This window comes from Ranitomeya variabilis, chromosome 5 (genome assembly GCF_051348905.1).
Source record: "Ranitomeya variabilis isolate aRanVar5 chromosome 5, aRanVar5.hap1, whole genome shotgun sequence".
Taxonomy (NCBI): domain Eukaryota; kingdom Metazoa; phylum Chordata; class Amphibia; order Anura; family Dendrobatidae; genus Ranitomeya; species Ranitomeya variabilis.
In genome coordinates this window covers 260,895,987-260,912,199 of record NC_135236.1, presented here as the reverse complement: position 1 = coordinate 260,912,199, position 16,213 = coordinate 260,895,987, and the positions used below count along the sequence as shown (strand labels likewise).

Sequence of the window (16,213 nt, the reverse complement as noted above, 5' to 3'; positions counted from 1 at the left end):
ATTGAACATAGCGGTAATAAACCGTCCTGCCGCCATGTCACTCTGCTTCTCCCTGGATAGGATGTGCCCGGAGGGCGGGAAAACCAAGGCGCAGTCAGCTGTGGGAACCGGTATGTGGCGGCGTCTTCCCTCCCAGCCACAGGCAGCCGAGCACGCGCTGAGCTGTACCTCCACGCCACGTGACAAGACCCGTGACATAAACACCCAGGAACACAACAGTGACCCGGTCTACAGCTGACACAGCGCTCCCCCTCATAGCTGATAATGGCGCATGAGCAGCACATTGTCACTCTACTGTAGTAGACCCCACACAGAAACACTAGTGACAGGACGTGGGCAGCTCCTGTGTAAACTCTACGATAGCTCCTCCCACGCTGTTCTGGTCACATGGGCGTGACGTGCTCGGAGGTCCTGCAGCCCACTAGTATGGCTGCAGTGAGACAGTCCGCAGTCAGTCGCCTCGTCACTGTGTCTGCTCCCGTGCACTGAGGCTTCTCCAGGCGCCGCCTCCTGTCACAGCGGTCATGTTGGAGTCTGTGGTGGCAGATCTGCTGAACAGGTTCCTGGGGGATTACGTGGAGAATCTCGACAGGTCCCAGTTAAAGCTGGGGATCTGGGGGGGTAAGAGTCAGCTGTGCTGTGTGTCGTGTCCTGCCGGCTGGTGGATGCGTATGAGGCATGTGTGCCCCTCTCCCCGTGTATAGGTGGGGCTGTGCTACACAGGGCTGGCCGTGGGGTTGTGTATGAAGACGTGTCATAGGGACAGGTGGCAGGGGTGACACAGGTGCTGCACCCACCAGGGATACTGTGGGTGTGTGACTGGCTCCTCAGGACAGAGGTCACACTAGTGAGTTTTCTGTCTGCACACACAGGTCAGGGCCGGCCAATGTGTGAGTTTATATCGACGCTTTTCCATAGGTATCAGTGGGGTTGTGGTGACTACTGGCGGGAGCGCTGGGCTCATCCGCTATTCTGGAAACAGTCACCTAAATGTGTCAACAAATGCAAACTACCTACAGGTGCCATACAGACGCCATCCATCCATTACCCAGATTAGGCTACTTTCACACTAGCGTCGTACTCGGCCCGTCGCACCGACGCTAGCAGTGAATGCGCCGCACAACGGGGGCAGCGGATGCTGTTTTTCCACACATCCGCTGTCCCGTTGTGAGGTGCGGGGAGGTGGGGGCGGAGTTCCGGCCGCGCATGCGCGGTCGGAAATGGCGGACCGTCGGCACAAAAAAAGTTACATGTAACGACGGTTGCAACGTGTGGCCATACTTCGCAATGCGTCGCTAATGTAAATCTATGGGGAAAAAACGCATCCTGCAGACAACTTTGCAGGATGCGTTTTTTTGCCAAAACGACGCATTGCGACGTATGCAAAAAAAACGCTAGTGTGAAAGTAGCCTTAGGGAGTAAAATGAATGGTGTGTGTGTGTGTGTGTGTGTATATATATATATATATGTGTATATATATATATATATATATATATATATATATATATATATATATATATATATATATATATATATAAATTTTTCAAGGGAATTTGTTAGCAGATCCCGCTGCCTGCAGCGCTGGCTAATGCTGCGTTCACACATTGCACCTGCATTGCGTGTTTTCTGTGAAAGCAGTCCATGAAGCTAACTATGGACTATTCGTCTCAGCCAACTGGTCCCCTCCTCGCTCCCCATTACTGACATCTCCCCCTATACACAGATATAGGGAAAAGCTATCAGCTAGGATCCCATCAGGATCGTCCAAGTGTCATACAGACAACACCGTTTCTAATTTTCATCCATAAGTGCGTTTTTTACGTAAGTGCTGGTAGTATCCGATTTTTACATTTTTTTTTCCACCCCCCCCCCCCCCCCCGCAACCATAGATTTGAATGGTTTAGGCCGATTTCACACTTGCGCTTAGGTAGAGTGCGTATGGCTACATACTTCCTCCCTTAAGCTCCACCTGCGTCTGCATGCGTCCTGCATACTTATCTTTAACATTGGGTACGCAGGGAAATGCGTTGTATGAGGATGCGTCCGCATGCGTCGTTTTGATGTGCCCCCCAAACGCAAGAAAATGCAACATGTATGCATCTGCATACAATGCATGTTCCTGTATACGCAATATTAAAGATAAGTATGCAGGACGCATGCGGAAGTAGGCGGAGCTTAAGGGAAGTAGGCAGAGCTTAAGGGAGGAAGTACGCAGCCCTACGCACTCTACCCAAACGCAAGTGTGAGACCGGCCTGAGTTTCATTGAAGACCTGGAAGAAAGTAATGCATTCTATTTTTTTCCTCCCAAAAAATTGTTCATCTGATCAGCCCTATTGAATAACAGGGGTCAGTGAGCTATCCTATGAAAAATTGGACTGCATAGGTCCGATTTATATGCTTGCCTGCATGAGCACTTCAGGCTACGTTCCCACAATGACTTTTTGGTGACTTGTTGATGCTGCTTATAATTTAAGTAACCAATTTTACTTAATGGATGCAGAAAATTTGCAGCATCAAAATTGTACCAAAAGAGCATGGTGGGAACATAGCCTAAGAGGAGTAGGGTGATGTGAAGCCACCAAGGACCTGCCCACGACTAATCATCTGAGATGCCATCTTTTCAAATGATGTTGTATCTGTAAATGATGCAGCGTTTCGTAGTAATACCCTGGCTGAAATGATAGAGCCAGTGTCTGATTCTTAATGTCAGTGGTTTGGGCCGCATGAATCTGCAGACAGGTGATATACTCCAGTGGTAAAAAAAACAAAAACAGTAATACAGCTGGTATTAGGAATGCTAAAATGAAGATTTATTTTTTTTTCCATACACTTGTCTGAATTTAGCCTTACTAGTAGGGATGAGCGAACGTGCTCATAAGGCCTGTTTCACACGTCAGTGTCTCCAGTACATGTAGTGACAGTTTTCTCACGTACCGGAGACACAGACACATGTAGACCCATTCAAATGAATGGGTCTATGCACATGCCTGCGTGTTTTTACGGCCCGTGTGTCTGTGTTGAAAACACGTAGACATGTCCGTTTTTCTCTGGCAGCACGGTCCGCAAAGCGTCCCGCACACTGAGAACAGTGTGCACTCTCCTCCGTGTGCACGTATCGCGATAGGAGAGACAGCGCTACAGTAAGCGCTGTTCCCTGCGTGTGGTGCTGAAGCCGGCTTTCATCCCTTCTGTCCTGCTCGGCTGAAAGCAGCACTAGCAGGAGAGAAGGGATGAAATATCAAGTTTTTTTTTGTTTAAATTAAAGTTTGGAGTCACCTGCCGCCTACCACCCTACCCCCCTCCCGCTTGAAGAGAAATACTCACCCAACTCCCGCGATGCCTGCTCTCGGCGCTGGCAGCTCGTCCTGTGTGAGCGGTCACATGGTACCTCTCATTAAGGTGATAAATATTCATCGCATATTCATCTCCTTAATGAGCGGTACCACGTGACCGCTCACACAGGACGAGCTGCCGGCGCTGAGAGCAGGCATCGCGGGAGTTGGGCGAGTATTTCTCTTCAAGCGGGGGGTGGGGTTGGAGGCTGTAGGTGACCCCAAACTTTAATTTAAATAAAAAAAACCCTTGATCTTAAATCCCTTCTCTCCTGCTAGCGCTGCTTTCAGCCGAGCAGGAGAGAAGGGATGAATGCCGGCTTCAGCACCACACGCAGGGGACAGCGCTTACTGTAGTGCTGTCTCTCTTGCGGCGGTCCGTGTGGTCCTCAGGCAGCACACGGCTGCCACACGTGTGGCACACTGATGTGCCACGTGAGTACACGGACACAGATATTTCCGGTACTGATTTTTCCGGTACCGGAAATATCAACGTGTGAGGCTGCCGTCACACTAGCAGTATTTGGTCAGTATTTTACATCAGTATTTGTAAGCCAAAACCAGGAGTGGGTGATAAATGCAGAAGTGGTGCATATGTTTCTATTATACTTTTTCTCTAATTGTTCCACTCCTGGTTTTGGCTTACAAATACTGATGTAAAATACTGACCAAATACTGCTAGTGTGACAGCAGCCTGAGACTGGCCTATTACTCAGATATCACTCTAGTATCTGGGTGATACTGGGTGATGTGCTTATTACTCGGCAAGTATTGGGTGGTGCTCCAATCCCTGCAGGTTTGGCGCCTGTTACACAGCCAATAAGCATGCGGGGATTGCCTGTGAGTTACTGTAATGTAGCCATCTTGGTTGTGGCATTACTGTGATTGCTTGAACGTGTGACATCATCAGGGATTATAAATGAACAGGCGCCGCCTGGTTCACCGCACTGACGCCATTGCACAGCTCTGCGAAACTTTGTATTGGAGAAAGAGAGTGCTTGTTCAGATGTGTGTGTGCACAGTATAATGAATCAGAGGCCTGTAGTGTTGATACTGGTGCTGAAGCTGAATCATCATACTAACAGCGCTTCTAAGGGCTTTTGCTTTGCTGTTAGTATCACATACATTCTGCATTTACTCTAGGGAGGGAGATAGTGTTGCAGGAGCAGGTAGTGTGACAGAATACAGTCTAGACAGGGAATAGGGCTGTGCAGTCCCTTGCGAAATATGTAGCTGCATCATTTTTATTTTTGTGTTAAAAAATTGACTATATTCTGTTACCCATTGGGTATTCCATGCTTTGTGGTACATTTTGTGATAGTTAACACTACCAAAAAGTGTTAACATTTTTAGGTGTATTCAATTAATCATCTACACAGTGTAACGTGCTTAGTGGGCTACAAAGATGGCAGAACCACTCTAGACTACTCAGGGAGTGACCAAAGGAATATTGGAGCCAGAGGAAGTTGGTGCAACAGCAGAGGTGGCAGAAGCCTGTCAGACGATTGTCCAAAACCGCCAATGCGTGAACCCAGGACACATACTTTATCGCTGAGGTTCCTGTGGACAGGAGAGCCAGGATCCAGGAACTGGTGAGCGGACTGTGGGGCCTAGGCTAGTTGGAAGAGACAAGGAGGCGAGCCTGGACCAGGTCTTTTGAAATGTAATCGGGTCCACTAGCCGCAAAGTACCGAGAGTTGGCATCCTGAGAGGTGGACGTTATTTACGACTTTCAGTGGAAAAGGGGGTCCTTTGAAGGATTTGGGACCCGTCATCACATCTCGTTCAACGATTGGGCAGTAGAGACTGAACAATTGCATCGAAGGCTGGAACCAGGGTTACATTATTTAAAATGGAGGGGCAACATCGCTGGTATGTAGTGGGTGTGATCCCCAAATGAAGGGAGCAGGTTGAACCCTTCTAGAGTATTGAACGGGCCTGGGACTGGCTCCTTGAGGTGGCTCGAGATAGGGCTGCTACCACCCCCGAGAGAGGATACTGTCCTTGGGGTTCTACACAGGGGGCTGTTGCCTGTTCCTATATGGCGGGTCTTAGGCACTGCTGGAAGTCAGGCTCCAGGAAGCAGGCTAAGGCTACTTTCACACTAGCGTCATGCACTGCACGTCGCAATGCGTCGATGTGGAGAAAAAAACGCATCCTGCAAAGTTGTCTGCAGGATGCGTTTTTTCCCCATAGACTAACATTACCGACGCATTGCGACGCAGTGCCACACATTGCAACCGCTGTGCGACGGTTGCGTCGTGTTTTGGCGCACCGCCGCCACAAGAAAAGTTACATGTAACTTTTTTGTACGTTGGAACCGCCATTTTCGACTGCGCATGCACGGCCGTAACTCCGCCCCCTTCTCCCCGTACCTTACAATGAAGCAGCGGAAGCGTCTTAAGACTGCTTCCGCTGCCAACATCGGGCATTTTCTTCACGGTTTGCGTCTGTACGTCGGGCTGACGCAGCGCGACGGCCCCGTACCGACGCTAGTGTGAAAGTAGCCTAAGGCACACCTCCCCCCAGCCTCCCAAGGAAGGAAAAGAAGAAGCAGACATCTGAAGAGGATTATTGTATTACCCTCCTTTTATATTTTTTTCCCTGGCTTTGCAATTTTTGAAAAGCCTTTGTGTAGAAGTACATAAACTACACTTTCAAAATATTAACGTTCCAAATTTTTCTGGATTCAAATAGTCATCCATGCAGTTTAACACGGTTATTGGTACATTATGGTGGAATGTAAAACTCAGTGTTAAAAAAAACCTTTTGCTGGGTTAAATTTCGCACCCATACACTGTTCCATGATCTAGGGTAAATTTCTGTGATATCTAACCCTCCAAAAACGTGTTCAAAAATGTATCTGGATTCAATTACTCATCCATAGAGTATTACATGTTTTGGGCTGCAGTTCATTGGTATATAACCATTAAAAAATTGATCAAAACTTTATAGCTAATATGTTGCTCACCCATAGAGTATTACGTCTTCTTGAGTACATTTCGGTGGATGTAACACTACAAAAAAGCAGTCGCAAATTTGTCTGGATTCAATTACTTAACCACACAGTTTTACGTACTTTCTGTTAAATTTCGGTGTTATTTAAAAATTAAAAAAAGCTTGAAAAAATGTTCATGGATTCAGTGATTCATGCATACAGTTTAACGTGCTTTGTGTAAAACTATGGTGTATTAACATTTTTAATCTGCTTGGCCTGGTAAAATGTGCAATATTGTTGGTCAAAAAATTAACTATTGTCATATATACTGTAGAACCTGCTTTGTGTGAAATTTAGTTGGTTTGAAATAAAAACCAAAATTGGCCTGCTACAGGTGTACACGTTCTTAATATTTTAATCAGGCCTTCCAGTTTTTGCCTTCAAGGCTGTTGAGATGACCCTGCTTGTAATTTGTGGCAGTCTTTGCACTGTGCAGAACTTTTATGAGTGTAGGAGTACCACAATTATACTTTACAAACAATATTTGAATGAGGTACTACATGTACTACAGTTTGAACCTTCAAGGGTGTATGGATGACCCTGCTTGTAATTTTTGGCAGGCTTTGCACTTAGTGCATAGCCTTTATGAGTCTAGGAGTGCCACTACATAATGATTTGAACAGAATGTGTATGAAGCCCTCCTTTGTCTAATACAGAATGTGTGTCCGAGTCTCTTTTACATCACATTTTTGTCAGATATTGCTTCCTTCATATATTACACTGAAATTTCCATTATTTTTTTTTTACAAAAAATTCAATTGTGGTTTACTTTATTGTTTTTAAAATCTTTTTAAATGTTGTCTTATATACAAGTCATTATACAGGAAAAAATGTTTCATAACATTTTTTTTCCTGTAAAATGCAATTTCTCATCAGTTTGGAATGTCTTATTGTCACTTCTTAAAGTGGAGTACCATTTTTCTCAACTGCGATCTGGGAGTCAGAGATGCTTCCTGGGTTTTCCCCGTGCTGTTCTCCTTCCATTTAGCACTTTTTCCATCCATTTCAATATTTTCACTGCCCCCCAGACCTCTTTCTAGGGTCTGACGGAAAAATAATCAGATTTCCCATTGACTCCCATTATACTTGTTACTCGAAACAAGCATTAGGAATTGGTCGGTTCGAGTTATGAGCATTTTAGTAGCACAGCCAGCTAGTTTGCAGAAGTTGCATCAGTCAGACAAAATCTTGTGTAAAATCATGTGATTGCTTGTTAATTGAAGTGTCTAGTTTTACTTTGCCCTTTTTTTGATTGCTGACATGCACAGAGCCAGAGGACCTGGCCAAAAGTGACTGTGTTTTAGCTCTTATTTTATTATGAGCCTTTTTTATTTAGTGAAAATTTTTATATTCTTTACAATGTGATGTTGCTCACAGGTTAATGCTAAGCAGCTAATTACATGCCCCCTAGAGAATCCAATGAGCCACTTCCCTTTGGCAATGGTTTTAAAAGTTAGTACAAAATAAAAGGCCCACATTTCTGGAACTGTACTGTGGATTTAAAAAACAAACAAACAAAAGAATATTCACGGGAGCAGCCAGAATCAAATAAGAGCAAGAACTGGCTATGTGCAGATGAAGTCTTTTAAACTAAGGTGCACCCTCAGGGAGTTTTCCAAGAGGAAGATGATTCCGGCTATGTTAGTTGTTTTCTAAGCACTTGTGTAACACCTTTCCGACATCGGCGTACTACAGTGGGGAAAAAAGTACACTGCTCAAAAAAAATGAAGGGAACGCTTAAACAGAATATAACTCCAAGTAAATCAAACTTCTGTGAAATCAAACTGTCCACTTAGGAAGCAACACTGTTTGACAATCAATTTCACATGCTGTTGTGCAAATGGAATAGACAATAGATGGAAATTATTGCCAATTATCAAGACACTTTCAATAAAGGAGTTGTTGTGCAGATGGGGGACCACAGACCACATCTCAGTACCAATGCTTTCTGGCTGATGTTTTGATTGTTGGCTGTGCTTTCACACTCGTGGTAGCATGAGACGGACTCTACAACCCACACAAGTGGCTCAGGTAGTGCATCTCATCCAGGATGGCACATCAATGCAAGCTGTGGCAAGAAGGTTTGCTGTGTCTCTCAGCGTAGAGGCTGGAGGCACTATCAGGAGACTTGCGAGTACACCAGGAGATGTAGAGGGGGCCGTAGGAGGGAAAAAACCCAGCAGCAGGCCTGCTACCTCAGCCTTTGTGCAAGGAGGAACAGGAGGAGCACTGGCAGAGCCCTGCAAAATGACCTCAAGCAGGCCACAAATGTGCATGTGTCTGCACAAATTTTTAGAAACCGATTCTATGCGGATGGCCTGAGTGCCCGCCGTCCACAGATGGGGGTTGTGCTTACAGCCCAACAACGTGCAGGACGCTTGGCACAGAACACCAGGATTGGCAAATGCGCAACTGGTACCCTGTGCTCTTTCACAGATGAAAGCAGGTTCACACTGAGCAGATGTGACACAGTCTGGAGACGCTGTGGAGAGTGATCTGCCTGCAACATCCTTCAGCATGACCGGTTTGACAGTGGGTCAGTAATGGTGGGTGGCATTTCTTTGTGAGACCATATGCTGATGTGGTTGACTCTGGGTTCCTCCTAATGCAGGACAATTCCAGACCTCATGTTGCTGGAGTGTGTCAGCAGTTCCTGCAAGATGAAGGCATTAAAGCTATGGACTGGCCCACCCGTTCCCCAGACCTGAATTTGATTGAACACATCTGGGACATCATGTCTCGCACCATCCACCAATGTCACGTTGCACCACAGACTGTCCAGGATTTGTCGGTTGCTTTAGTCCAGGTCTGGGAGATCCCTCAGGAGTCCATCCGCCGCCTCATCAGGAGCATGCCCAGGCATTGTAGGGAGGTCATACAGGCACGTGGAGGCCACACACACTACTGAGCATCATTTCCTTGTCTTGAGGCATTTCCACTGAAGTTGGATCAGTCTGTAACTTCATTTTCCACTTTTGATTTTGAGCATCATTCCAACTCCAAACCTCCGTGGGCTATTAGTTGTCATTTACGTTGATCATTTTTAGGTTTTATTGTTCTCAACACATTCCACTATGTAATGAATAAAGGTTTACAACTGGAATATTTCATTCAGTGATATCTAGGATGTGGGATTTTAGTGTTCCCTTTATTTTTTTGAGCAGTGGTTTTAGTCAGCCAACAATTGTGCAAGTTCTCCCACTTTAAAAAGATGAGAGATGCCTGTAATTGACATCATAGGTAGACCACAACTATGAGAGTCAAAATGAGAAAACAAATCCAGAAGATCACCTTGTTAGATTTGGCAAGATTTATTTTGCAAAATATGGTGGAAAATAAGTATTTGGTCACCTAAAAACATGCAAGATATCTGGCTCTCACAGACCTGTAACTTCTTTAAGAGGTTCCTCTGTCCTCCACTCATTACCTGTAGTAATGGCACCTGTTTGACCTTATCAGTATAAAAGACACCTGTCCACAACCTCAAACAGTCACACTTCCAACTCCACTATGGTGAAGACCAAAGAGCTGTCGAAGGACACCAAAAGCAATATTGTAGCCCTGCACCAGGCTGGGAAGACTGAATCTGCAATAGGCAAGCAGTTTGGTGTGTTAAAATCAACTCTAGGAGCAATAATAAGAAAATGGACCACTGATAATCTCCCTCGATCTGGGGCTCCACGCAAGATCTCACCCTGTGCGGTCAAAATGATCACAAGAACGGTGAGCAAAAATCCCAGAACCACATGGGGGACCTAGTGAATGACCTGCATAGAGCTGGGACCACCGTAACAAAGGCTACCATCAGTAATACACTACGCCACCAGGGACTCAGATCCTGCAGTGCCAGACGTGTCCCCCTGTTTAAACAAGTACATGTCTGGGCCCATGTGAAGTTTTGCTAGAGAGCATTTGGATTATCCAGAAGAGTATTGGGAGAATGTCATATGGTCTGATGAAGCCAAAGTAGAACTGTTTGGTAGAAACAAAACTCGTTGTGTTTGGAGGAGACAGAATGCTGAGTTGCATCCAAAGAACACCATACCCACTGTGAAGCATGGGGGTGGCAACATCATGCTTTTGGTCTTTCTCTGCAAAGGGACCAGGGCGACTAATCCGTGAACATGAAGGAATGAATGGGGCCATGTATCGTGAGATTTGAGTGCAAACCTCCTTCCATCAGCAAGGGCATTGAAGATGAAACGTTAATGGGTCTTTCAGCATGATAATGATCCCAAGCACACCGCCAGGGCAATGAAGGAGTGGCTTCGCAAGATGCATATGAAGGTCCTGGAGTGGCCTAGCCAGTGTCCAGATCTCAACCCCATAGAAATCCTTTAGAGGGAGTTGAAAGTCTGTGTTGCCCAGCGACAGGCCCAAAACATCACTGCTCAAGAGGAGATCTTTATGGAGGAATGGGCTAACATACCACCAACAGTGTGTTCCAACCTTGTGATGACTGGCAGAAAACATTTGACCTTTCATTGTCAACAAATGATATATAACAAAATACTGAGATGAACTTTTGTTAATGACCAAATGCTTATTTTCCACCATAATTTGCAAAGTAAATCTTGCCAAATCAGACAAGGTGATTTTCTAGATTGGTTTTCTTATTTTGATACTTTCACACTAGCGTTTTTTTGCATACGTCGCAATGCATCATTTTGGCGAAAAAACGCATCCTGCAAAGTCGTCTGCAGGATGCGTTTTTTTTCCCCATAGACTAACATTAGCGACGCATTGCGACGTATTGACACACGTCGCAACCATCGTGCGACGGTTGTGTCGTGTTGTGGCGGACCGCCGGCAGCAAAAAACGTTACATGTAACTTTTTTTGTGCCGAAGGCCCGCCATTTCCGACCGCACATGCGAGGCCGGAACTCCGCCCCCCCACCACCCCGCACCTCACAATGGGGCAGCGGATGCGTGAAAAAACAGCATCCGCTGTCCCCGTTGTGCGGCGCTTGCACAGTATGCGTCGGTACGTCGGGCCGACGCAGCGCGACCGCCCCGTACCGACGCTAGTGTGAAAGTAGCCTTAGTTGTGGTCTACTTATGATGTCAATTACAGGCCTCTCATCTTTTTAAGTGGGAGAACTTGCACAATTGGTGGCTGACTAAATACTTTTTTCCCCACTGTAGTACACTGATGCTGGACACCCCCTGTTTTGTGTGGGCACCAGCGCTGAGCCCGCACCTTTCCGGACACATGTCAGCTAATATACACAGCTCAATGTGCCTGTAACAGCAGACCTCTATGGTTGTCATTGCCGGATTGCTATGAGCCCCGCCCTGTGGTTGTAGCTCATAGCAAGTGAGCATTTCTTCTACACACAGGAGATCTGATCATCGCCTGTGTGTAGCAGAGGCGATCGAAGTAGTGCAGCTTTTAGTCTCCCATGGAGACTATTGAAGCATGCAAAAAGTGAAAAAAAATATTTTTAAAGATATTAAAAAAATATACAGTATATACTCGAGTATAAGCCGACCCGAGTATAAGCCGACCCCCCTAATTTTGACACAAAAAACTGGGAAAACTTATTCACTCAAGTATAAGCCTAGGGTGGAAAATGCAGCAGCTACCGGTAAATGTCAAAAATAAAAATAGATACCAATAAAAGTAAAATTAATTGAGACATCAGTAGGTTAAGTGTTTTTTAATATCCATATTGAATCAGGAGCCCCATATAATGCTCCATACAGTTCATGATGGGCCCCATAAGATGCTCCATATTAAAATATGCCCCATATAATGCTGCACAAAGGTTAATAATGGCCCCATAAGATGCTCCATAGAAACATTTGCCCCATACAATGCTGCATAAAGGTTGATGGCCCCATAAGATGCTCCACACATTATGGCCCCATAAGATGCTCCATATATTATGGCTCCATAAGATGCTCAAAACATATATTCCCCATTAAGATGCTCCACACATTATGGCACCATAAGATGCTCCATACATTATGGCCCCATGAGATGCTCCACACATTAGGGGCCCCATGAGTTCCAGAGTTGTTGGCAGTCAAGGTCACGGGGCAATGACACGTGATGCTCGGCACCCAATCGGCGCTGGCGTCACTGTCTCTGCCTTCGGCCAAACTGAACATGAAGAGGAAGGCTGGGCTTCATCTGATCTCAGACTTCCTCTTCATGTTCATTTCACAGGAGGAGGGGACAGTGACGCCAGCTCTGATTGGGAATCGGATATTCCACTACATCACAGCCACGGTACTGCGAGTGTAGGCACCCTGGGGACAGAGCCAGTAGGGAGGAGAGTATAGGTTTATTTATTTTATCGGGGCCAAATCTTTAGTTTAAGAAGGAAGTGTCTTTTTTTACTGCAACCAAGACTTTCCCTTCTATTAGTAAAAATTCAGCTATTTGTTTTTTGTTTTCTGCATTTTTCTGATGGATTATGTGTGTGATTTCTCTGCAGTACCTGTTAATATAGTTGGCTTTTTCACCAAAAATAAAACATCAGAAATGTTATGCTGCATTTTTGCAGTTTTTCATTACGTTCAATGGATACAAATTCTTAAAAAAAAACAAACAAAAAAAAACCACGCTGTCAGAATTAATAAGCTGCAGATTTTCAAAAATACTGCAGAGCTCTCATTTTCAGGAAGGAGAAAGCCATGTGTACATGAGTTTTCTTTAATTAAAATGTATTTGCTGGTAGTATAAAACGCAGCTTGTTTTCCTTCCCAAAAATGCACCAACAAAAGCTTCAAAAATGCCACGTGTGACCATATCCTGAATTGTTTTTACATAGAAATGCACATGTTCATCCTTTTAAGCATTTTATTTCTACCCCAAAACCTGCCTGAAAAAGACGTCATATGCCCTTACCCTAAGGCCAGATTCATGCGTTCAGTATTTTGCGTCAGTACTTGTAAGCCAAAATCAGGAGTGCGTGAGAAATGCAGAAGGGGTGATTCTATTATACTTTTCCTGACTGTTCCACTCCTGATTATGGCTTACAAAACGTGGCCTAAGGCCAGTTTCACATGTCAGTTTTTTGTGGTGAATGTGCGCAGGGCCGGCGTTCAGGCAAACTAGGCATTTTCCTGGGGATCCCACTCCCCCAGGGTACCCCAGCCAGTGACATGCTGCTAATGGTGGCAGACCACGTGGTCGCTAAGGAGGCTGTGAATAAGGGTGGCCCATTGACGGCTCTGGCCATCCCAACCCCATCCGCCATCGCACATTCAACTACATCAGCATCCTCCTGGATTTCAATAGTTGATAATAATGCTGGGAAAATGCAGCTGCATTATGGGGTGCATTATACTATATGGAGCACTATAGGGCACATTATACTAAAAGAGCAAAATGCTGCTTATTCATAGGGTGATTAGATCTTTTATGCTGGAACAAAAATCTTTGTTCTCAACAACACCTCGGTGAAAACTGCATTTGTGCTGCTGATAACATGATGCTGTATGTGGACAGACTGATCTGCTAGTGATTAATTCAGTCCTCATCATTTTTTGTCATCCTGAGTAAAGAGGCCGGGAAACATGCATCGAACAACTTCAATATTGTCAATCTTCCTCCTTTAAGAACCTGAAATCAGCTCGTGTAAATACAGCTGAAATGTCTGTGTGATGGTGCAAAATGAGAGCATTTAGGGCCCCACTTTAAACTTTTGCCTAGGGTCCCACTTTGTTTAAACTGACTCTGTGTTTGCTGTTCAAATGGTTGTCCACAAAAAAAGTGACGTGCCCTACTTTGATCCCTGTTGTGGATAAACTTTATCAATGCACGTCAATGGCCCTGTTGAATAAATTGAATAATGTACAGATATCCCTTGTATGCTGTGTATTTTACTGTACAGTGAGTAGGAAAGGCAAATAAATGTTTTCACTTCATACTAGAAAAATAGATGTATCAAGGATTGTAAAAACTGACGCACGTGAATCCAGCACACTGAAAAAGAAAAAACGGGCCATATTTCATATATGAGGAAAATGATGAACGACAGCAGCCTAAGGGTATGTGCACATGGCTTCTTTTAAACTCTGCTGAACCCGACATGTTTTGCAGGCAGAAGATACTTCAAGGAAATGCTTGCAATGTTTTCCTGAAGCCTTTTGTTAGCTTCTTTCTGGCCACTCTTTGCAGCGGCTTTGCCACCGTCATTTTCTTTTTTTATGTGCATGTATAAAATGGTGAACGGCTTTTAAGCGCAATATGCTGAAAAATGATCAAGTCACTTTCTTTAAAGGCAACCTGTCAGCAGGATTGTGCTCAATAAACTACACACAGTGTCAGGTTGGCGCCATACTACTGATTAAAATGATACCTGGGTTGGTGAAATCTGTCTTGTGGTTGTTGTTTAAGCTTTATTTGTAGTTTTCAGTTAATAAGAGTCTCATGCTTCGGGCGGAGTAATATCAACACTATTATATACATTGCACTGAATTATCTGTGACCTGTCATAAGCCATACAGATGAATATCTAAGCAGAGCACCACATGAAGAACCCCCACAGGATTGCTCCGAAGCACAACAGCGCTAACTTGACAGTGTCTGTAGGTAACTGAGCAAAATCCTGCTGATAAGTTTTCTTTAAATCTCTTGGGGTATGTGCACACGTTGCGGATTTCCTGCGGATCCGCAGCGTTTTTTGCGGTGCAGAAACGCTGCAGATCCGCAAGTGATTTACAGTACAATGTAAATCAATGAGAAAAAAAAACGCTGTGCTAATGGTGCGGAAAATTCCGTGTGGAAACGCTGCGGATTAAAAGTAGTAGCATGTCACTTCTTTTTTGCAAATCTGCAGCGTTTTTGTACCCATTCCATTATAGAAATCCGCAGGGGTAAAAAACGCAGTAAATCCACAAAAAATCTGCAGCATATCCGCACCTGCGTTTTCTGCCAAGAGATGTAGTATCCGCACCAAAAATTCCTAAGCCTAATCCGCAACATGTGCACATAGCCTTTGTATCTTTGGAAACCTGAAGCAGTCAAATCAAGTACAAGACTGAGCATATCCACAGCAAGTCATTTTTACAGCACAGTGCATATGTTCATTCTTTTTAGTATTTTTTTTACCACTTGTTCTGGTACACTATGGAGTATATGTGCCTTAAAAAAAGACATCTTGTGTACATACCATTAACCCCTTAGTGACAGCCAATTTGGTACTTAATGACCGAGCCAATTTTTACAATTCTGACCACTGTCACTTTGAGGTAATAACTCTGGAATGCTTTAACAGATCCAGCTGATTCAGTTTGTTTTTTCGTGACATATTGTACTTCATGTTAATGGTAACATTTCTTCGATATTACTTGCGATTATTTATGGAAAAAAACTTAAATATGGCAAAAAAATTTTAAAATTTTGCAATTTTCAAACTTTGAATTTTTATGCCCTTAAATCAGAGAGATATGTCACACAAAATATTTAATAAATAACATTTCCCACATGTCTACTTTACATCAGCACAATTTTGGAAACAACATTTTTTTTCGTTAGGAAGTTATAAGGGTTAAAAGTTGACCAGCGATTTCTCATTTCTACAACAAAATTTACGAACCAATTTTTTTAAGGGACCATCTCCACATTTAAAGTCACTTTGAAGGGTGTACATGACAGAAAATACCCAAAAGTGACACCATTCTAAAAAACTACACCCCTCAAGGTGCTCAAAACCACATTGAATAAGTTTATTAACCCTTTATGTGCTTTACAGGAACTGAAACAATATGGAAGGAAAAAATGAACATTTGACTTTTTTTTTTTGCAAACATTTTATTTCAGAACCAATTTTTTTTATTTTCACAAGTGTAAAAAGAGACAATGACCACAAAATTTGTTGTGCAATTTCTCCTGAATACGCCGATACCCCATATGTGGGGGTAAACCA

The 16,213-nt window shown here is 44.2% G+C and overlaps 1 protein-coding gene across 3 annotated transcripts in view; it reads left to right on the top strand.

The window, feature by feature from the left end:
- The first annotated feature begins 400 nt into the window (after positions 1 to 400).
- VPS13C (vacuolar protein sorting 13 homolog C) overlaps positions 401 to 16,213 on the top strand; it is a 391,739-nt gene continuing 375,926 nt past the window's right edge. For 2 of the 3 annotated variants that reach the window (XM_077264165.1, XM_077264167.1), the window contains exon 1: positions 401 to 621. In XM_077264165.1, coding sequence (XP_077120280.1) covers positions 525 to 621 — 97 coding nt within the window. In that variant the 5' untranslated portion in view covers positions 401 to 524. The remainder of the gene's footprint in view (positions 622 to 16,213) is intronic. The other variant, XM_077264166.1, reaches the window with a different exon arrangement.